Here is a 22,215-nt window from a genome sequence, read left to right as displayed (position 1 = left end):
ATTGGATGTACCCCTGCACCCCACTGCCCTCAGACCCCCCGTGGCGTTACCCCATTGGCTGCCCCGGGTTTCCCCTGTTCGGTACTTAACCTGCGGGCTGGGGACGCCCCGGGCTTTTCTCTCGCCCGGCCACTGCGTGCTGCTGCCGCCCCGCTCCCCCGCCGCGGCTTTTCTCTCTGCCGGCCCCCGCGTGCTGCTGCTGCCGCCGCCGCCGCTCCAGATGACCCTGCTGCGGCTGCTCCGCTCCGCGACCGCGGCCGCCGCTCCCGCCACGGCACCCGCGTAAGTCGGCCACCGCGCCGCAGCCCCACGCGCCGCCTCCCCTGGCTCGCGGCCAGCTCCGGAGCACGCCGCCCCGCCCCTGACCGGCAAGGCGGCACAAACAAACTCCAGCGCGGCACACTGCAGTCTTTTCGGTTTTTGCTTTCCCAGCCAAACTGCAATAAACCGGAATTCTGCCTGTGGGAGAAAAGTCTCTCTCCCTTTATTCGCCGCGGGACACGCCTCTGCTCTCAGACCCACGTAGCCCCAGCCGACGCCCGCGAGGGCTCGCCGGAAAAGACGGAAATTGCCCGCACTCGCCTCTCCCCACGGAGCTAGCTGGGACAAAAGGGGGGAAAAGAGAGCACTATGGCAGCCCTGTGTGAGGGGGGCCTTGGGAAATAAAATCTCTCTGTTGCCCCATGAACACGGGAGGAGCAGTCTTTGTCTCCTGTGCCCTCGCTGCCCCGCCAGACCAAAGAGATGTTCACCAGGGCCCTCCCTGCTTGTGGCCGTCCAGTGCCGAGCTGAGCAGGCAGCCAGTTGTGTTTGCACGTGAGCTGCCACAGGAAGACACACAGCAGCTGGAGATTTGAATAGCAGGGCTTGGGCTAATTCTTTTTCTTTCAGAGTGCAGGAAAGACACAAAAGCACAAGGAAACAAGACAGTGTTTCCGTGGATTCTCTTTGTCCTGTGAAGTTGAGTAGCTGTTGGTGTTTCTGTGCTGCTGCTAATCCCTTCCATGAAAAAATCCTTCCGGGAAGGAGCAACAACATCTGACACGCACCAAGTGTTGCCACCAGTTGCTCCAGGTGCTGCTACCAACAGCCCCTGTAGGACGGAGCACAGCCCCCAGCGCACAACAAAAGCCAGGGAATCTCAGGAAAACGGGAAACTGGACAAGACAAACGCAGATCTGAACAAATGTGGTTAATCAAACGTTCTTCGTTTATTCGAGATAAGATGGTAGTTTATATAAGCTTCTACATAGTTTACAGAAACAAAGGCACTCTGATTGGTTGGCTAACATTGTTTACCTTTTCCTTGAAGTGGCTTGAGCCTTACACTATAAACGTATACTAATTCACACCCAGACAGCCCAGTGGTCCCCGTCACACCTTAATACTATTTCTATCTGTGCCACAAGCTCTGAATTTCTAACTGCGTCAGAGACTTGAAGGCCTCACAAGGCCCAAATCTGAGGCCTAGACTGGAGTAGCTCAAATCTCATAACTCATGTCCTCTTTCTCTGAAAAATGCTGCAACACACACCAGGTTTGGCTGCCCTCTGGCAGAGAAGCCCTTTCGGGGCACAGGTCTCTGGGGCAGCAGACGGGCACTGGGGCTGCCAGGGCTCGGGGGAACTCTGCTTCGGCGGGGACTGTGCCTCAGCGGCTGATGTCAGCGCTCCCCGGGCCCCAGGCTCAGAGCAGCATTCCTGCCCTGGCCCACACGTTCCTGGTCTGTGTCACACGGCCGTGCTTAGGATGGCCACCACGTGGGACGTGTCCCGAGGAGGCCGTGCCAGCTTCTGTGCAGGGCCCCGTGCCCTTCCCGCCGTGGCTGCGTCGGCAGCCCTGGGGGCTCCTGCTGCTCTGAGCCCGCAGAGCAGGGCAGCGTTTGCTGATGGTCTGAGCCGTTCCTAAAGATCCTCTTGGGCTGTCTGACACACCTGGGGCAAGGCATTCCTTCAAACCTGGGCCACTGTGGGGGGCTGGGGGTGGCCCCAGGGCAGGTGGCAGAGTGTGCAAGGGCCCTTTGTGACACGGTGCAGCATGGTCAGTGTGGAATGGAATGGGACAGGGTATCCAAGGGCCCTTTGTGACACGGTGCAGCATGGTCACCGTGGAATGGAATGGGACAGGGTATCCAAGGGCCCTTTGTGACATGCTGTGGCATAGGTGTTGGCAGTGACAAGGCCACTCCACAGTGCTCTGTGCACGTGACAATACAGGATGGAGAGAGCGGTGCTGTGAGGAGCCCTCGCACAGCCACTCGTTCCTTGCTGACCCAGAGCATTCCCGAGGTATTACTCCTGCAGGTATCCTCGTGGCCAGACCAGAACACTTGGTGACCTCTGGCCTTCCCGAGGCATCTCTTCTGCAGCTGCCCTTGAGGGCAGATTGTGGCATTTGCTTTGCACTGTCCTTGACAGGAGACTCCTGTCCTTGTCGCTGGAGCCTCCAAGACCAGAGTGCAGGATTTGCTGTCCTGTAGCCTTGCCAAGACTTCACTCTTGCAGGTGCCCTCAAGGCACGACTGCAGCACTTGCTGACTCGGACCTTTTCCGAGCCACCTTCTCCTGCAAGTAGCCATGAATCCAGGCAGTGACGTAGAGCACAGACCTGCGAGCGTGCCCAAGCTGGCCTGGGGGAAGGAGGAGAAAGAAGGCCCTGGAGCTGCCCCAGCACAGCAGCCTGAAGAGGTGGAGCAGTTCCAGCCACCACAGAAGGGTGAGTGGCAGAGCTGGGCCACAGGGCTGGTGCCTGCAGCCAGCTTGGCCCAATGCCATGCCATGCCATGCCATGCCATGCCATGCCATGCCATGCCATCCCATCCCATCCCATCCCATCCCATCCCATCCCATCCCATCCCATCCCCTGGGGCCATGCCCATGGACAGGATGGAATAGGGGCCGGGCAGACACCCCACAGCCGTGCTCCATGCCCTGGGGCGGCGCGGGGCTGTCCCTGTCTGGGCAGCGCAGGGCTGGGCTGTGTTCTCCGGCCTCTCCCGCAGCCCCTCAGCTCGGGCTGCGCTCGCTCTTTGCCAGGTGCAGCCGTGCAGCGCACACGAGAGCAGGAACGCACCCGTGGCCGCTTCCGCAGAACAGCGCAGGTACCTGCAGCCATCCCCACCTGGGCTGGGCCTGCTGGCACTGCTCAGCCCAGCACTGTGCTCGGAGCACTCCATGCAACATCCCGGGCTTCTTGCCCTTCTGCTGCAGATGGTTTGCAAATTCATGAAGAGGACTCGGGGGGAAGAGAGCAGCGTCATGGGCACTGTGGTCAGAGCGTACTCTCCCATCTTCAAAAGCAAGACCAAGTGCTGCCCTGCTGGATATGCTTGTGGAGGAGGGTCCTTCCAGCCCAAAGCAAGTGAGCAGCCTGTGGCCAGGGTTTGATCCTCCCAGCAATTGCTTGGCCTCCCAAGCCACGCCTGCTGTTCCCTGGAAGCCTTTGAGGCCATGGCAGTGTGGTGGCAAGGGAAGCACTTCTCTGGGGCAGCTGGGCACATTCCTTCCTCTGGCAGCTTTCCAAGTCTCCCCTGCCTTCTCCAGCTGCCTGCCATGGTGAGGTACATCCTCGTGGCCAATGAGTTTCCTGAGTACAATCTGTACAGGCACCTTCTGGATCTGACAGAGGCACAGCCCTCTGAGGTGGTGATGGCTCTCCTGCATGTGGCCCCAGTGTGTGACAGGTACGGGGCCCACGTGTCCACAAGGCTCAGCAGCCCTTCACCCTGTACAGCCTGTCCCAGGTGGCTGACAGACAGAGAATTCCAGGGCACTCTGGCTGCTCCCTGTGCCAGCCCTGGCCCCTGCCAGCCCCCCAGCGTGCTGCCATGCTTCCCCCCTGCCCCTCAGGGGCCAGTCCCCACAGGGCTGGGCTGCCTGCGTGCTGCCAGTGAGGGGCAGTGGGCAGAGGCAGGGCTGGCAGAGCAGCTCAGCGCCCCGCTGCCACCCAGGCCACGCTGCTGTGTCCCAGACCCCTCTGAGACAGAGCTCTGACCCCACAGAGCTGCTTTGGCCATGTGGAAGAGCATCATGTGCTCGCCCAGGACTGCAGAGCCGGCCATGCTCGAACTCCTTGATGTGCCGGGGAGCTGGCCAGAGCACAGCACGTGCACCTCCGATGGGGACCACACGGCTGTCCTTGCCCTGGCTGTGAGTTTCTGCCTTTGCTGGCCCCAAGGCCACCTCTCCAGCAGCTCTCCATCCTCCCTCCCCCACGGCGTCTCCCTGCCTCAGGTGCTGGGCTCAAACCTGGCCTCGGGGCAGCTTCAGGGCCACCAGGCCCGGTGCTCCCCCTGCGTCTCTCCGGGCCTCTCCCTCCCGTGCTCGGGCCCTGCCACACAGACACCTCGGCACTGAGCGCTGTCTCGAGGGGCTTTGTCCTTTGCAGGAAACTGAGGTGATGTGGAAGATCCTCCCGGTGCCCTGTGTGCCACATGTAGTCACCGTGTATTTCCCCCGCCCGTTTGTCCATCTGCTCTTCCAAGTGCTCTTCAACACTCTGGATGTGCCAGAGGAGGTCGATACCTTCTGGAAGGGATGTCAGCAGCAATACGGCCTTGCCACTAGTCCCAACAGGTGCTCCATCCCAGTCCTCCTGTCCTTGCCACATCCCTGGGCAGGAGCCAGTGCTCCCAGTGTGACCTGGGCTTTGCTCTGCACACAGGTTTGCAGTGCGGACCCTGAAGTCCCTGCTCTGCCAAATGCAGCACGACGATGTGGTTGTGGCAATGGAACGCAAGCGTGGCTGGGACACGCTGCTCTGTGCTGACACCCACCACTGTGCTGTGGGTCTGCTGGGCAGGTGAGACCCCCTTCACACTGCTGCCTCTGACATTTGTGCTCTGTGCCTGGGGTGCCCCACACAGTCCCTGTGGTCGTGGGCCAGAGTGCCTTGTCACCGAGGGACAGCCAAGCAGACTGAAAAAGGCTGGGAGAGGAGGGTGTCCACAAGGAGCCGCCTCCCAAATAGCCCAGGGCCCCTTGCAGGATGCTGGGGAAAGACCAGACCTCTGTGAGTCAGTCCTGGGAGAGGTTTGTCCCCCTGGCCCACAGTCTTGGTTACTTTGTCTCCTGCCAGGGAGATGTCCTGTGTCTCCATCCCCTTGTGCTCTCGGATCGCTCGCTACCTGCTCCAGCTGCTCAGCACACAGGAGCCACGCTGGGAGCTGCCCTCCCTGGCGTTCCTTGTGGAGGTGAGCCTGAAGGCCAGCGCTGCCTCGCTCAGCTGCCTCCCGGCTCTCTGCCCTCTCTTGGCCGCAGTGCCTGGGATGGTGCCCGCGCCCTGTGCTGCTGCCTGGGCCCGGCCCTGTGCGGTTCTGGGCTCCTGCCGGCCGGTCCCCTGTCACTGCCCTGTGCCTTTCAGGTCCTCGAGTGCCTGGAATTGAGTGAACGCGATGCTGACAGAGTCCTGCAAATCTTGTCAAGGCACCTGAGGAGCGAGTGCAAGGAGAGGCATCACCTGGCGCTCAGAGCCCTTCTCGAGCTCATCAATGATCCCTCCATGGTGAGAAGGGGGCAGGGGCAGAGGCTGCGCTCAGGAATGCAGTTGCTTGGGCTTGGCTGGGCTTTGGGCGCTGGGCCAGCTGCTCCCAGCTCTCCTGCCTCCCGCTTCAGCTGCCCAAGTGCTTTGGAACAGCCCTTTGGCCTCTAGGCCCTGCAGCAGCAGGATGGCATTTCACAAACTTGTGTTCCTCACAGAGAGAAAAAATGTGGAGCCTGACTGAAAGTTTTGTGGAGCTCCTGTGGGATGCGGATGGAGAGACAGTTAGCATGACAGCCATGCTCCTCAACTTTATCATCGTGGACAAAGACATGCTGATAGCCAGCCCCATCACACTGCAGCTGGTTGAGGCGCTCCTGCCACTCCTTGACCACGTAAGGCTCACTGCCCCCAGCCACGGCCACTGGCTGCTGCCCAGACACTTTGTGCCCTGCGGATTTGCAGCCCTGCACCAAGCTGAGCCCCGTGCAGCCAATGCTGAGGTCTTTTTTTCTTCCCTTCATACAGGACAACAGCCAGGTGCAGCTGCTCTCCATACTGCTCTTCCGATCATTCGTGACTTATCCACAGGAAAATGAAAAAGAGGCTCTGAAGGCACATGTGCACCAGAGCCTGCTGCCACTCTCCTTCCACTGCCATGATGAGAACCAGCGAGTGGCAGAGGTGAGGACTCGGCAGCTGCTGCTGTTCCCCTGGCAGGGGCTGGGCTGCCTCCTGCCCTGGCACCTCGCAGGCTGCAGCCTCCTCCAGGCCCTGGCACAGGGACGGGTCCTGCGCCCTGGGCTGTGGGGCCATCTCCGCGTCTCTGCTGCTCTCCAGGCTTCTCAGGAAACGCTGCTTTGTGCGGCCGAGTTCCTGAAGAGGAGGGATCTTGAAAAGCTGGTGAAGAACCAGAAGCTGTGGAAGTTCACCGAGTGCCTGGTAAGGAGGGCCGGGAAGCCGCAGCCCCAGCCTGGAGAAGCCCCCTGAGCGCGGTGCTCGGTGTGCGGGCTGGCAGCTGTGCCCCTGCCCGCTGCTGCAGCCCGAGGCCGCGCGGGCTCTGCTCCAGGCTCCTGCGGCCCGAGCCGGGTGCCCATGGAGCCCCGGCCCGGCGGGGCTGCGGGGCCAACCCTTCCCTCCTGCCGCTCTCTGCAGCTGGCAGAGGACAGCAGCAGCGTGGCTGAGCACCTGCGCCGGGCCCTGCCCTACCTGCAGAGCCCACAGGAGCCCCTGCGAGAGGCGCCGTCAGGTTCATGGGTGAGCCACGAGCCGGGCCAGGAGGGCGTGTGGGCACAGGGCTGGCAGCGCCACTGGCAGGGAGCTGTGCCGCTGGGCCTGACAGGCTCTGTGTTCCCAGGGACGGCCGGGAGGAGCTTGAGGGGACAGCAGGAAAAGCTCCAGCTGATCTGCAATGGTGAGTGAGGGTAGCTGGCTGCCAGCGGGGGCTGCCGGGGCGAGCTGCAAGCCCTGCCCCGGCTGTGGAGAGCTCTGCTCTCCTAGGTAGAGCACACAGAGATTTCAGGGACACGTGGGGGATGCGTGGCCAGCAGCTTCGGGCTGATCCCCTTGGTCCCTGATCCCTCCCGGCCATGGCAAGAGCCGGCTGGGATGGCCCTGGCAGGGGGGGCTCCCCTCGGCTCCCCGCAGAGTCGGGATCTGACCGTGGCTCTGTTCCTCTCTCTTGCAGCCCTTGAATGCCTGACAGAGGATGTCAGTAGTGCCATGTCAGAGCTGGCACTTCAAACATTGCATGTGCTCCGGGCAATACAGAGTGGGCAATACTCCATCTTCCAGAAGGTGCAAGATCATACAGCTCTCTGTGATGTCACACTGTTATCTCTGTGATGTCACACAGCCCTCTGTGATGTCACACGGACATCTCTGTGATGTCACACTGTTATCTCTGTGATGTAACACAGCTCTCTGTGATGTCACACAGACCCTGTGAGGTCACACAGCTTTCTGTGATGTCACACAGACATATTTGTGATGTCACACAGATCTATGTGACGTCACATCGACACATCTGTGACGTCACACAGGTCCCTGTGATGTCACACAGACACCTCTGTGATGTCACACAGCTCTTTGTGATGTCACACTGACATCTCTGTGACATCACACAGCTCTCTGTGATGTCACTTGGACATCACTGTGATGTCACACAGACCCTATGAGGTCACACAGCTTTTTGTGATGTCACAGAGCTCTCTGTGATGTCACACTGGCATCTCCATGATGTCACACAGACATCTCTGTGATGTCACACTGACATCTCTGTGATGTCACATGGATGTCTCTGTGATGTCACACAGCCCCTGTGATGTTACACAGATCTCTGTGGAGCTGAAGCGGCGCAAATCCCGGGCCCTGGGACACACAGGCCCCTGCTGCTGTTCTCTTCCATGCCATGTTCTGTGCACACACACAGAGGAACGAGGGCAGATCAGGCTGGAAAGGTGCCTGTGCTGAAGGTGCAGTTCCACAACCCTGTGGAGTTGCAGATCTTGCTGAGCAGCCTGGAGCCCCTGGAACTTGGAAGAGCCAAGCTGAGTATGCTCTGAAGGCAGCTGTGAGGGATTCCATGGCAAGCTTCCACGGAGGGCAAAGGAGCTTGGAATGCTGGAAGTTTTCAGGAATAGCTTCCTGAAAGCTCAGCAGTGCTCCATCCCTGCACAGGATCAGGGAGAGGGCAGAACCAGCGACCATCTGGGCTTACCAGGGAGCTTTGGGTGTGCCTGAGGGCAAAGGAAGCAGCAGCGCGGTGCCCGAGACTGGGACGCGCGACCCTGCCAGTGCCCGGAGCGCTCTCAGGCAGTGCCGGGATCCCGGCTGTGGTTCTGGTGCCCACAAGTGAGGAATGGCAGCCCCAGGCTCAGAGCCAGTCAGAAAGCCAAGCAAGTGAGAGCAGAGGGAGGGCACCCTTCCAGTCTCTCTTGGGCATGGCCACAAAACAGCCCCTGCTGCTTCTTCCTCCGCCTGTGTTTGGGCTGTGCTGGTGGCAGAGGCAGCCAGGCTGTGCTCTGCCTTCCAGAGCCTGTTGGGAGCGGGCATGAAAAGCGCTGTGTGCACAGCAGAGAGGCCTGGAAGGTGCTGGCAAGAGCGTCCTGCGGGAGCAGGGCTCTGGGCTCTGGCTGGGAACAGCCTGGTCTTGGTGCCGTGGGCGCAGGCAGGAGTTGAGGCAGGTGAAGAGGCACTGAGCAGCTTGTGTTTGTAGAGGGCCTGGGGCTGCCCGTCTGAGCCTCCACCTGGAAAGGCACTTGGGGAATAGGAGCTAGAGCTGGAGTGCCTGTCCTGAAAGGACATGAAGTCCTTCAGCCTTTCCAGCGTTTCCTAAGGGTGTGTTGGTGTTGAGCAGAAAAGCTGCACATTTGGGGAAATGCCTTTGGAGGACAGGGGCTTGCTTCTCAAGGAAAGTGCTTCCCAGGGAGCTCCCAGTGAGGCAGGTGCAAGTGTCCCCCTTTGGCTCTCTGTGCTCCTTTCAGTCCTTGAGGCCCGCTGGACTTGGCAGAGGGGCAGGGGAAGGGAGAAGGCTGTGAAGAGCAGGTTTGGCATCCACCTGGACCTGCAGAGACCAACCCAAGCACCTGCAGCAGTGTGTGTTACCCCTGCTGTGGACAGAGGGGTGAGCAGAACCATCTCTGTCCATCTGTGAGCCCCAAAGCTGTCTGTGGGAGCTGTGAATTAAAAGGCCTTTACACACTCACGTTTCACATCTTCCCTGTCTGCTGTGTTTCAGCTCTTGGCAAGATGCATTTGCCTCCTGCTTGCTGGGAGCTGCTGTGGCCCAGGGCCAGCACAGAGCTGGGCTGGGTGGGCCAGGCAGTGTGGTGGAGAGTCTTGGCTGATCTTGGTGTGTGCCTGGCCTCAGAAAAGGCTTGGAAGGTTTGCCTCCCAAATGTCCTGCTCACTGGCTCTCCCTGTGCATCTTGGAGAGCACAAGGGAGGCATTTCTGGCAGCTGGGCATCAGCAGGCCTTCCAATGGGGGCGTGTTGTGGAGCGAGCCCAGCTGAGATACCCTGAGAGGAGCCCAGGGCTCCTTGCTCCTCTCTGCTGGCCCGTGAGCGTCTGTCTGCTCTCGGGATGGCCCTGGCTGTGTCACGGGTGCTGCGTGGACACGAGACAGCCGCTCCTGTCCCGCTGGGTCCCAGCAGTGCCTGGCAGCCGTCCTGCATCCACGTCAGGATGCTGGCCAAGAGAGGCCCTGGAAGCTGAGGCAGCTGATTTGAAGCTTTTGCAGGTGCCAACAGGTCAAGGCAAACAGTGTTCCCTCAGGATACAGCATTCCTGAGGGGCTTCCCCAGAGCTGCCTGATGCCACCCACTCCTTGTGGCACCAGTTGCTTTCCTGTGGAAGGTTCTACCTTCCCCAAGAGCACAGAGGGAGCTGGAGAAAGAGCTTGCCAGGCTGCTCTCCATCCTTTACCAGCAGCCCTGGGTGAGCAGAGTAGTCCCAGCTGAGCGCAGATGTGCCAATGGAACAGCCGTGCACAGGAAGGCTCAGAGGGAAGGATGATCCAGGATCCATAGGCCTGGCAGCCTGAGCTTGCTCCAGGGAAGGCCTTGGGGCAGATCCTCCTGAGTGCCATCCCACGGCACGTGCAGGGAACCAGGGGGTCTGCTGGAGGGTGGGAAAGCTCTGCAGAGGGACAGGGACAGCTGAGGGTTCTGATGGGGTGTTGGGGGCTTCTGTGTGGGAGTTTAGGGGGTTGGTGTTGGTGGGGTGTTGGGGAAGGAGTTGTCTGGAATGTGAGATGTCCAGGCTGGAATTTGAGTCAGTTTGAAGGCAGCATCTGTGATTTGGCACAGCTTTGGTTACAGAGGGCTCAGCTCTATCTGTGAATATCTGTGACTTTTCCTCTTCATGGTCCCGATTCTCCTGCAGGGAACGATGGGGGCGAGCTGTACTTTACTGGCCACTTAGATATCTCTACCAGGGGGAGGATTAGCCCTTTTTCCTTATTCTCATTTCTTTGGGTTACTTGTGTACCACTGAGTGGACTTTCATTTCTTGAGAGCTTTTATTCCTTAAGAGAATTAGGATATTATCATCCCTTCATAGAAAACCATTTGCAAGCCAAAGAATGTCCCTTAGTTTTTCCTTTTTTTTGTGTAGTGTTATGTTCTGTAAAGTGACCCTCAGTGGATGAGGTTAAGGCAAATGAGTTGCTGCTTTGAGATGGGAAGCAAAATTCCAAATCTTCATCTCCTCAGGCCATCCCAATTAATTTGGGAAGTTTGCACCATTTTGGAACTACTTGAGTTGGGCAATGGGAAGTAAATCTTTCCTGAACTGAGGATTCTTACTTGCCAGATTCTTCTGTGCCTTTGCTGCTAAGGTGTTTTTGTGCTGAAGGCAATAACTTCAACGAGAAAATAATTTCAGCATGGAGTAAGAGCTTCTGACAGAGACCAAGTGTTGCCAGCAGCTGCTCCAGGTGCTCCTGCCAACAGCCCCTGCAGGCAGGAGCACAGCCCCCAGTGCACGGGGGTTTGGCTCCCTCTGGCACAGAAACCCCCAGGGGCACAGGTCTCTGGGGCAGGAGACGGGCACCAGCACTGCCAGGGCTCGGGGGTGGCAGGTCTGCTTGGGCAGGGACTGTGCCTCACCTGCTGGTGTCAGCGCTCCCCGGGCCCCAGGGCTCAGAGCAGCATTCCTGCCCTGGCCCACAGTTCCTTGTCTGTGTCACACGGCCGTGCTTAGGATGGCCACGGGCCAGGACGTGTTCCAAGGAGGCCATGGCAGCTTCCATGGAAGGTCCCGTGCCCTTCCCGCCGCGGCTGCGTCGGCAGCCCTGGGGGCTCCTTCTGCTGCTCTGAGCCCTCAGAGCAGGGCAGCGTTTGCTGATGGTCTGAGCCGTTCCTAAAGATCCTCTTGGGCTGTCTGACACACTTGGGGCACGGCATTCCTTCCAACCTGGGCCACTTTGGGTGGACAGGGGGTGGCCCCAGGGCAGGTGGCAGTGCGTGCAAGGGCCCTTTGTGACACGGTGCAGCATGGTCACCGTGGAATGGAACGGGACAGGGTATCCAAGGGCCCTTTGTGACATGGTGCAGCATGGTCACCATGGAATGGAACGGGACAGGGTATCCAAGGGCCCTTTGTGACACACTGCAGCATGGTCACCGTGGAATGGAACGGGACAGGGTATCCAAGGGCCCTTTGTGACACGCTGCAGCATGGTCACCGTGGAATGGAACGGGACAGGGTATCCAAGGGCCCTTTGTGACACGCTGCAGCATGGTCACCGTGGAATGGAACGGGACAGGGTATCCAAGGGCCCTTTGTGACATGGTGCAGCATGGTCATTGTTGCATGGAATGGTGCAGGGCGTCCAAGGGCCCTTTGTGACACGCTGCAGCATGGAACGGAGCTGGGAGTGACAGGGCCCTTTGTGACACGTGCTGACACAGGAGCTGTTGGTGACAAGAGCATGCCACAGTGATCAGTGCACGCGACAAGGACAGGACGGGACAGAGCGGTGCTGTGAGGAGCCCCTGCACAGCGCACTCCTTTGTGTCTGACCCAGAGCTTTTCCGAGGTGTTATTCCTGCAGCTGACCTGGAGGCCAGACCACAGGACTTGCTGACCTGTGGCCTTCCCGAGGCTTCTCTTCTGCAGGTGCCCTCGAGGGCAGAGCGTGGGACTTGGTGCCCTGGAGGCATCTCCCATCCCTGCTGCCGGTGCCCTCGAGGCCAGAGCACCATCCTTGACAGGAGTCTCCTGTCCTTGTGGCAGGAGCCCTCGAGACCAGAGCGCAGGACTTGCTGTCCTGAGCCTTCCTGAGGCTTCTCTCTTGAAGGTGCCTTCCAGGCACGAAAGCAGGACTTGCTGACTCGGAGTTTTCTGAGGCATCTCTCCTGCAAGTAGCCACAAATCCAGTCACTGACATGGAGCAGAGAGCCCCAAGAGTGCCCAAGCTGGCCTGGGTGGAGGAAGAGGAAGAAGGCCCTGGAGCTGCCCCTGCACACGAGACTGTGACACGGCACCAGAGTGCGAGGCACAGCTCCGGGTGCTCCCCGTGAACCTCAGCTCTGGGACCACTGTCTGCCCCAAGCTTCAGGGGCTGCAGGGGGAGCCCGGCTGGGCTCTGCCCTGGGGCCATCCTGCAGGGACAGCTGCACACAGGGAGCATTCCCTGCCACAAAGAGCCAAGCCAGGGCTGCAGGGCAGCTGCTCCAGCCCCGACTGCACTGCCGAGTGCTGTGCTCTGGGGCTGGGGCTCCCCGCACAGGGCACTGCACTGGTGTGCCAGAGGGGACAGAGAAGCTGCAGCTTCAGCCTCACTGAGGTGGGTGCTTGGGCTGGGAAGAGTGGGGAGGCTCAAGGGAATTCACAGAGCTCACCCTGCTGCAAGGACAAGGAAAAGGGAGTGGGAACTCAGCAGTTGTAGTAGTAGGGACAGGCGAACGGAAGATCACGGGATGTGACGGAAAGAGAGACCCTTCCCCCTTCTCCCTGCTTCACGTTATCTATTAACCCCAGAGCATGTAACCACACCTAACCCAGTAGTTTTCCACTCCCGACTAACCCTAGAGACCCCACAACCCCCCTCTGACGTAGCAAAGACCCCCAAGACTATTTAAACCCATGAGATAAGATAATAAAGGCTTTCGACCGTCCACCAAATTGGTGCCAGCGTGTTTTGTCGTTAGCCCAAGTGGTCCGGACAGGCCGGGCCGCTGTGCTGCTCCTTGGAACCGGGTCGCCATTGTCTTTTATAAAGGCAACATATCTGGTGCTGAAACCCGGGAAGATTCGCTCGGGTGACGGGATACACCTGGACAAGAGCAGCGGCCAGAGTGGTCAGACCGTATCTTGGCGCAGGGAGACATCCCAGGACCCGCGAGCGTCATGGACAGCATCGCCAGGGTCGTAAGTGTGAATTATAAGCAATGGAGTATCGAATTTAAGCTCAAAGACTTTTATCTTGCCATAACAAGGCTGCTTGAGCTTGGGGCGATGGAGCGCCCAGTGGATGTTTTACATCCGGAAATATGGGAAAAATGCACAGCCACGCTGGCCGAGGACACGAAATCCTCAGGCAGTTGCAAGAGCCTTAAGGCATGGGGCAAAGTAGAGAAAGCCCTGTGCAGGGCAATAGAAGAGCAGGAGACGTGGAGCGCGGCGCGTACCTGTTTATTAGTTACTCCCAAGATAGGGGTGGGGGCAGGAACGTAAACTGCCCCTGAGAGCGATCCGCCCGGTAGCGGGGCCTGGGGGGGGGCCCGGCGCATCACCCCCTTCCCCGGATCAGAGCCCAATCCCCTCCGCGGAAGCCCCCCGGAAAACCCCGGCTTCCCCGTCCGTCCCGCCGCTGTTGGTCCACGACCCGTTGCCGGAGGTTCAGCAGCGCGCAGAGTGCTTCTGGCAGGGGCTGGCAGGGGAAGCCAGAGGCGCAGAGACCGCGGCTCGGAGGAGATCCGAACCACGCCGCCACCTCACCCCTTTGAAAATGGCGCTGGCTGCCAAGGAGAGGGGCGGGGCGCGGGTGGTCTCGGCGCGAAAACCTGGGAGGCGCGCGGTTTCAGGGACGCGCGTGTGCGGGAGAAAGAGGAGGAGAGTGGCAGAGAGCGCGGAGCCAATCGGCAGCCGCACTTGAGGCTGCTACCATTTAAGGGAGAGACCTCCCTCTGCAGGAGGCAGGGCAAGCCGGGGGGGCGGGAGCGGCGCCACCCCTGCGGGGAGGAGCGAGCTCGGAGCCGGACAAAAAGGCACCGAGCCCCGGAAGTGCGCTGGCATTCGACTTCCGGCTCGGAGCCCGGCAGCAGCTCCGCCGGCTCGGGAGAGCTGCCGGAAGCCGGCTGGGACTCTGAGACGGAGGAAACGGAGCCAACGCGATTTAAGACAAAACCGAGTAAAGCTCTAAGCCGCACCGAAAAGCGGTCACAATACGAACCAACCCAGTTTACCAGCTGGGGAGAAATATACGGTTGGGACTGCGGGAGAAAAGAGCATCTCATTAAAGAATGCAGGTCCCGGCCCCAGGGAAACGGGACAGGGAGGGGGCGTGCGGCCCGCACGCAGCCTCCTCCTGCCGCGAATACAAGGCGGCTTATCTATGCCAACCCCCAGTGGGGCGGGGAGCCCCCATACTTCATACCCCCGCCAGCGCCTGTGCCGCAGGGTCAGCAGGGGACGCCCCAGAACGGGACCCCTGGGTGGCCCTGGCAATGAAAATAGGGAAAGAGCCCCTGAGGGTGTGGGGAACATGCCGCCTTTATGGCAGTCAGGACCCCCACGTAATAGGGCTCCAGCTTTGGGCAGACACAAGAGCAGATTGCCCGATGTTTCCCCAAGCACTGTGGCCCCGACACTGGCAATGCAAAGAAGTCCCGCCAGTGAACGGAGTGGGAGGGCCGTCCCGAGCTTGGAAAAGCACCCAATTATAGCTATAACGCTTCATATAAAAAAGAGGACAGAATCAGGTGGTGTCCACTCAGGTCAATCAAACCTGACCTTCAGAACGAAACTAACGAAAAGCTGTGAGTTTCAGTTTGCAGGACACGCTCATGGACCGTCCCTGTGACGCATACACCCCTGCTCCAGAGGGATATGACAGACCACCAAACCGCCAGACAAAACCCGCGAGTCCCACGGCGGTGAGACCCAGACATGCACAGTGTCTTTATGCGATTTTGCTGTTGGGGCTTGTGGCCGGGGGACAAGCCGACCCAGGCCACTACCCTCACCAGCCATTTAGGTGGGTCATGCAACGCCTTTCAAGTGACAAGGTATTCAAAGAGGTCACCACAGCAAACACCCCATCCTTCGTATTCCACATAGCTGACCTGTTTCCAGGACAACCAAAACTACGGCTCGCAAACCCACACATCATACTCATGTACATATCCTACTGGTGCCCAGCGTCCAACCCAGGGAAAAGGTACTGTGACTACCCGGGGTGGGGACATTGCGGATACTGGGGCTGCAAAACCATTGTTACAGATGCCAGACCATGGGGAGACGGGTGGCAACCGCAGGAGCCCGACAAATTCTTACAGTTCACCTGGGCACCCTTTGGCTGCGGAGACCACAATGCACAGCCTATATTACGGGGATGCGTAAGTTATAACATGACCGTCCTACAGCCAGATCACCCTAGCTGGGCCACGGGTAGAACATGGACAGTGGTCCTCAGAGGACCGAGAAGGTGGGTGAATGTGTGAATTATCAGGCTCCAGCCACCAGCACCTCAACCAGTGGGACCCAACAAAGTTATCAAGAATGTGCTGAGAGGAAAAAACACGACCCACCCCAAAACCTTGCCCCCAAAAGTCACTGAGACCCCGACTGGCCTTGCAGATACCCTCCAAATAGGCCGCACGGCTGAGTCAGACCCAAACCCAATCTTTCGTATGCTAGAAGCTACCTTCCTAACCCTAAACGAAACCAAACCGAACCTAACTAACTCCTGTTGGCTTTGCTATGATGTTAAACCCCCTTTCTACGAAGGCATTGCTTTAGACACCCCCTTCAGTTACTCCACAGCCAGCGCCCCCCACCAGTGCAGATGGGACACTCCCCGCAGAGGAATCACCCTGAGTCAAATCACAGGACAGGGCAGATGTTTTGGGAATGCAACCTTAGCAAAGCAGAAAGGCAACTTCTGCACTGAAGTTGTCAAACCCAACAGAAAAACTAACAAGTGGGTGGTCCCATCCGCATCTGGGATGTGGGTTTGCCAGAGATCTGGAGTGACTCCTTGCGTGTTCCTTGCCAATTTTAATGACTCGATCGATTTCTGTGTCCAAGTTCTGACTGTTCCTAGGGTCCTATACCACCTAGACGAAGAGATATACCACCTTCTCGAGGAACCTGACAGACTCCACAAAAGAGAAATAATCACAGGTATAACCATCGCAATGCTGCTCGGCCTGGGAGCAACTGGCACAGCCACGGGTGTCTCAGCCATCGCAACCCAGCAGCACGGACTCTCTCAGCTGCAAATGACCATCGACGAAGACCTGCAGAGGATTGAGAAATCCATCTCCTATCTGGAGAAATCAATCTCTTCGCTTTCAGAAGTAGTTTTACAAAATAGGCGAGGACTGGACCTCTTGTTCATGCAGCAAGGAGGACTGTGTGCAGCCCTGAAAGAGGAGTGCTGCTTTTATGCAGATCATACGGGAGTCGTTAAAGACTCCATGGCAGAACTCCGAGATAGACTGGCTCAGAGAAAGAGAGACAGGGAAACCCAACAGAGCTGGTTTGAATCCTGGTTCAATCAATCACCTTGGCTCACCACTTTAATTTCCGCCCTGGTAGGTCCACTGGCAATACTGCTTTTGGCTGTTACCATAGGACCATGCCTGCTGAACAAACTAGTCTCGTTTGTTCAGGCCCGTCTAGAGCGGGCGAACATTTTGTTCATAGGCCAGCAACAAATGCTGTGAACCAAAAACTGCGAACACAGTCAGTCGCAAAAGCCTTCGAGACTCGCCTTGCGAAAATTACCCAGATTTACCAAACCACCCTTTCTTTACCAAGTTACAAGTTTGTACCTCACTCCAGTGCCTATATCTACGACTACCTCATTTTATATATGATAAGGGGAGGGGAGATGTGGTAGATAGGGACAGGCGAATGGAAGATCACGGGATGTGACGGAAAGAAAGACCCTTCCCCCTTCTCCCTGTTTCACGTTATCTATTAACCCCAAAAGCATGTGACCACACCTAACCCAGTAGTTTTCCACTCCTGACTAACCCTAGAGACCCCACAACCCCCCTCTGACGTAGCAAAGTCCCCCAAGACTATTTAAACCCATGAGATAAGATAATAAATGCTTTTGACCATCCACCACATTGGTGTCAGCGTGTGTCGTTAGCCCGAGTAGCCCGGGCGAGGCCGGGCTGCTGTGCTGTCTTCTTGCAACCAGGTCGCCGTAGTCTCTCATGAAGGCAACAGAGTCCCCGTGACACTGGGTCCTGGTGGAACCACAGAGGCCATGGTGACACTGCGGGGCCTCGTGTAACCGAGGGGTTTCACCATTGTGACACTGCAAAACCAAAGAGAGCACTGGGAGAGTCCAGGGCCCAATGGAACCAAGGGGCCATTCTGACACTGCGGGGCCTCATGGAACCAAGGGGACATTGTGACACTGCAGGACCTTGTGTAACCAAGGGGCCACTGTGACACTCTCGGGCCTCCAGGAATCTGGAAGGCCCTTGTGACACTGTGTGGCCTCGTGGAAACAAGGAGTCCATTGTGACACTGAGGGGAACTTGTGGAACCACAGAGAGCATTGTGACAGTGTGGGACCTCATGTGACCATGGGGCCTTTGTGACACCCTGGGGCCCCATGGAACCAAGGGGCCACTGTGAAACTGCGGCACCAACAAGAACATTGTGACACTGTGAAGCCCTGTGGAACCAAGGAGTCCATTGTCACATTTTGGGGCCCCATGGAACCAAGGAGACCAGTGTGACAGTGCAGGGCCTGGTGTAACCAAAGGGACTTTGTGACAGTGAGGAGCCCCTGGGAACAAGGATATCTTTGTAGATGACACCAAGCTGGATGTGAGTGTTGATCTGCTGGAGGGTAGGAGGGCTCTGCACAGGGCCCTGGAAACGCTGGATCCAGGGCCCAAACCCAACAAGGTGAGGTTTAACAAGCCCAAGTGCCGGGTCCTGCACTTTGGCCACAACAACCCCTGCAGTGCTACAGGCTGGGGACAGAGGGGCTGGACAGCAGCCAGGCAGAAAGGGACCTGCAGGGACTGATGGACAGTAGGCTGGACATGAGCCAGCCGTGTGCCCAGGTGGCCAAGAAGGCCAATGGCTCCTGGCCTGGATCAGGAATGGTGTGACCAGCAGGACCAGAGCTGCTGTGCCAGCACTGATCTGCCCCAGCTCTGCACACAGACATTGCTGCTGCAGCTCCAGAGAAGGCAACAAAAGGGCATCTCTGCAGAAAACTTTGCTGCGAGATCCTATAGTTCCTTTAAAGCCACCGAGAACGCAACCCCTCATTGACACAATCTATGGCAACAGGGAAGGTGGAGACAAAATGACAAATGGCTAAAAAATTACATTTATTGTGGACAATATGAAAAAAAGTAAAACAAAGGAAAAAAAATTCCCAACAACTAATTCAACAAGAAGTATCAAAGATGACTTTTATTACAAGTGATTTTCAGAAACTGGCCATCATTTTAATGTTTCTGAAACCATCCAGTCATCAGTCTCCATACTGCAGCCTTGAGCTCCTGGTTCCTCAGGCTGTAGATGAGGGGGTTCAGGGCTGGAGGCACCACCGAGTACAGAACTGACAGGGCCAGATCCAGGGATGGGGAGGAGATGGAGGGGGGCTTCAGGTGAGCAAATAGGCCAGTGCTGACAAACAGAGAGACCACGGCCAGGTGAGGTAGGCAGGTGGAAAAGGCTTTGTGCCGTCCCTGCTCAGAAGGGATCCTCAGCACAGCCCTGAAGATCTGCACATAGGAGAAAACAATGAATACAAAACAACCTAGTCCAAAACAGGCAGTAACAGCAATGAGCCCCAGTTCCCTGAGATAAGATATAGAGCAGGAGAGCTTGAGGATCTGGGGGATTTCACAGAAGAACTGTCCCAGGGCATTGCCATGGCACAGGGGCAGGGAAAATGTATTGCCTGTGTGCAGCAGTGAATAGAGAAAGGCACTGGCCCAGACAGCTGCTGCCATGTGGGCACAAGCTCTGCTGCCCAGGAGGGTCCCGTAGTGCAGGGGTTTGCAGATGGACACGTAGCGGTCGTAGCACATGATGGTCAGGAGGAAATACTCTGCTGACATGAAGAACAAAAAGAAAAAGAGCTGTGCAGCACATCCTGAGTAGGAGATGTTCCTGGTGCCCCAGAGGGAATTGTGCATGGCTGTGGGGACAGTGGTGCAGATGGAGCCCAGGTCGCTGAGGGCCAGGTGGAGCAGGAAGAAGAACATGGGCGTGTGCAGGTGGTGGCCGCAGGTTACGGCGCTGATGATGAGGCCGTTGCCCAGGAGGGCAGCCAGGGAGATGCCCAGGAAGAGGCAGAAGTGCAGGAGCTGCAGCTGCCGCGTGTCTGCCAGTGCCAGCAGGAGGAAGTGGCTGATGGAGCTGCTGTTGGACATTTGCTGTGGCTGCACATGGGCACCTGTTCATGGAGAAAGGACAGGGACAAGTCAGGAGAGGCTGCCTTGAGCCAAACCTGGGCCATTCCCTGCAGACTGTCCTGCTGGGACTCGGCCACACTTGTTCCTGCTCTGGGAAAACGTTCACCCAGGTCCCTGCCTGAGCTCCAGTTGTGCAGGCTGAGTGTGCCAGGAGCAGCCAGACCTGAGCGTGGGGGCTCTCGAGGAGCCATCCCTGCCCTGCTTCCCTGGGTTTGTGGCCCTGTGGCAGAGGGACAAGGCTGAGTACTCAGGATTTGTCAGGGGAATAATTCCTATTGCAGAAAGGCATGGTACCATCTGCACTACCACTTCTAAGGGAAATGGCAGGAGCTGGTTTAAGGAATTGTTTTCCTACCCACACACTATTCCTGGCTCTCTGAGGTCAGAAATCCCCAGCATTCCTGCTGCACTCAGAATTTGCCACTGAGAGATGTGAGAGGCAAAGGATTCCCTGTGGCTGAGGGCAGGTGAGGGGCTGGATGGGTTTGTTCCTCCAGAACTGCTCTGCTCAGCCCCCTCTCCTTCCCTGAGCATCTCCCTGGGCCTGGACATTCCCTCCTAAGAGGTGCCTTGTCCCTGCCAGCGCTCACAGAGCCCATCCCACCCTGTGTGCCCTCGGCCCGGCCCTACAGAAACCTGCCTGTGTGCAGGGCCCTGGCTGGGGCAGGCTCTGTGTGCAGCTGGGCAAGGGCAGCTCAGGAGAGCCCTGCTGGGCCCTGCAGAGGTGATGCTGCTGCTGTCCAGGGCTGAGGAGTGGCTGAAGGCCCTTTGGGAGGCTCCCAGCAGAGAGACTGACCACCCAAAGTCAGAGTTCTGGAGCCTCTGTAAATGTTCAAACATTCCTTTGATGATCCTGTGTGTCCCTTTCAACTCAGAATGTTCTGTCGTTCTGGGATTACAATTCCTGTTCTGCTTCTCTCATCCCCCTTGCCACAGTGTTAGAACAGTAAAGTAAAAATCAGACCTTTATTGGAAGCTTCCAGGCGTCCCAGCTGAAATGGAGCATACCCAGCCCCTGATGTAAACAATTTATTAAGGTCGATTATTTAGGATATTTAACAGGAACATCCAGTAGGAAATTCAGTTGCCCCAGTTATACACCCCTGGCTCAACTCATTGGAGTAGGTCCAAGGGCTTCTTTGCCTGAGTTTTTGTTATCTCTATTCACATTCAAAAATCAAAATGTTCTTCTTGTAGGTCCACCTCCTGATAATACGACTATATAGTATTTAAAAATATATTTAGACAGCTTATTTTTCTAAAATATAAGCAAAAGGAAAGGAAACATACTAAAGTTAATTAAGGATTATAATTTTTTCAAGTATATAATAGTAGGTAAATAGGGTTAATTAAGGGTTTAATGGAGTCAGGTAAGGGTTATAGATTTATAACTTTATAATAGTAATTTACAGAGCTATGAATAGATGAAAAATATGTAAAGACCAAAAATCTTTTTGTCACAGACGAAAATTTGCCATCCAGCTCCAAGCAGGAAATTGAAAACACTCTCAGGAAAGCCCCTAACCTTTACAGCAATCCCAGGCTTACCTTCTTTGGGAAGTGCCCTCCGGAGCTGTGCCCAGGCTGGTCTGGAGCTGGGAGCAGCCCTGCCCCACCCAGCCCCTCTCAGCAGCAGCACCTGCCCTGCTCAGGGTGGCTCCTTCCCCCCACAGCTCCTGGCCAGCGCTGGGAGCAGCTCCAGGGCCGGCTGAGAGCTGTCCCTGGCAGGCAGCAGAGTCCTGGCCCAGCACAGCGCCCTGGGCTGCAGGACCCTGCTCTGCAGGACAGCCCTGGGCACCCCTGGCTGCTCTGCACAGGAGATGAGCAGAGAATGCACTCACAGGGGCTGTGGGCAGTGGGATGTTCCAGCTTTAGGAGATCACTGCAGGAGCTGCAGCTGCATTGTCCTGCAGCCAGAGGTTCCTGTGCCAAGGGCTGGCAGTGATTCTGCCCCAGGCACTTCTCAGCCCCTTCCCAGCCCTGACTGATTGAAGCTCTCTGTGCCTCTGTGCTGTGCCCGGGCTGGCTGCAGGCAGTGCCCCAGCCCTGCTGGGCTGGGAGAAGAGCTGCTCAGCAAGAGAAATGTGCTTTTGAAGCTCTGCTTGGTTACCAGGATCACCCTCTGTGCCAGGAGCCCGGCCCAGCTCAGCAGCACAGACACAGCACAAGGACTTTAATGACCCTCTGGGGCTTTGTGCTCAGGCCCTGAACATCAGGCCCTGAGAGGGAGCTGCAGAAACCTCTCCAGAACTCCAAGTCAGAATCCAACTCAGAAGTTTCTTGGACTTTTAACGGGTCCCACTGAGGGACACGACTGAGAAAGTGTCCCCAGGCCCCAGGCAGAGCAGAGAACTGGAGGCACTGATGACAGGTGGGGACAAAGAGAAGCCAAGTCTTGGTGCCCTGGGGCACAGCAGGGTCTGTGCCACCAAGGGCTGGGAGGAGACACCTTGTCCTGAGGCCCTGGGGCCTCCTGGCACAGCCCCAGCCAGGCTGGGCACTGTCACCCCCTGGTCCTGCCCTCAGCATCCCCCCCTAGCCCACATCCCAGTGGCCTCAAGGATCTGCTGGAAGGAGTCCCTGGGGAGCCTTGGTCAGGAATGG

The 22,215-nt window shown here is 57.7% G+C and overlaps 2 protein-coding genes across 2 annotated transcripts in view; one reads left to right on the top strand and one right to left on the bottom strand.

Annotated features, from left to right (window-relative positions):
* Positions 1 to 22,215, top strand: part of LOC140681480 (uncharacterized) — a 1,248,316-nt gene that overhangs the window by 36,982 nt on the left and 1,189,119 nt on the right.
* Positions 18,637 to 19,569, bottom strand: LOC140681457 (olfactory receptor 14J1-like). The gene has a single exon (XM_072921288.1). It carries the CDS (start codon positions 19,567 to 19,569, stop codon positions 18,637 to 18,639), a length of 933 nt encoding a protein of 310 aa, XP_072777389.1.

Source organism: Taeniopygia guttata, chromosome 36, assembly GCF_048771995.1.
Source record: "Taeniopygia guttata chromosome 36, bTaeGut7.mat, whole genome shotgun sequence".
Lineage (NCBI taxonomy): Eukaryota > Metazoa > Chordata > Aves > Passeriformes > Estrildidae > Taeniopygia > Taeniopygia guttata.
This window is presented reverse-complemented; position numbering and strand designations above follow the sequence as displayed.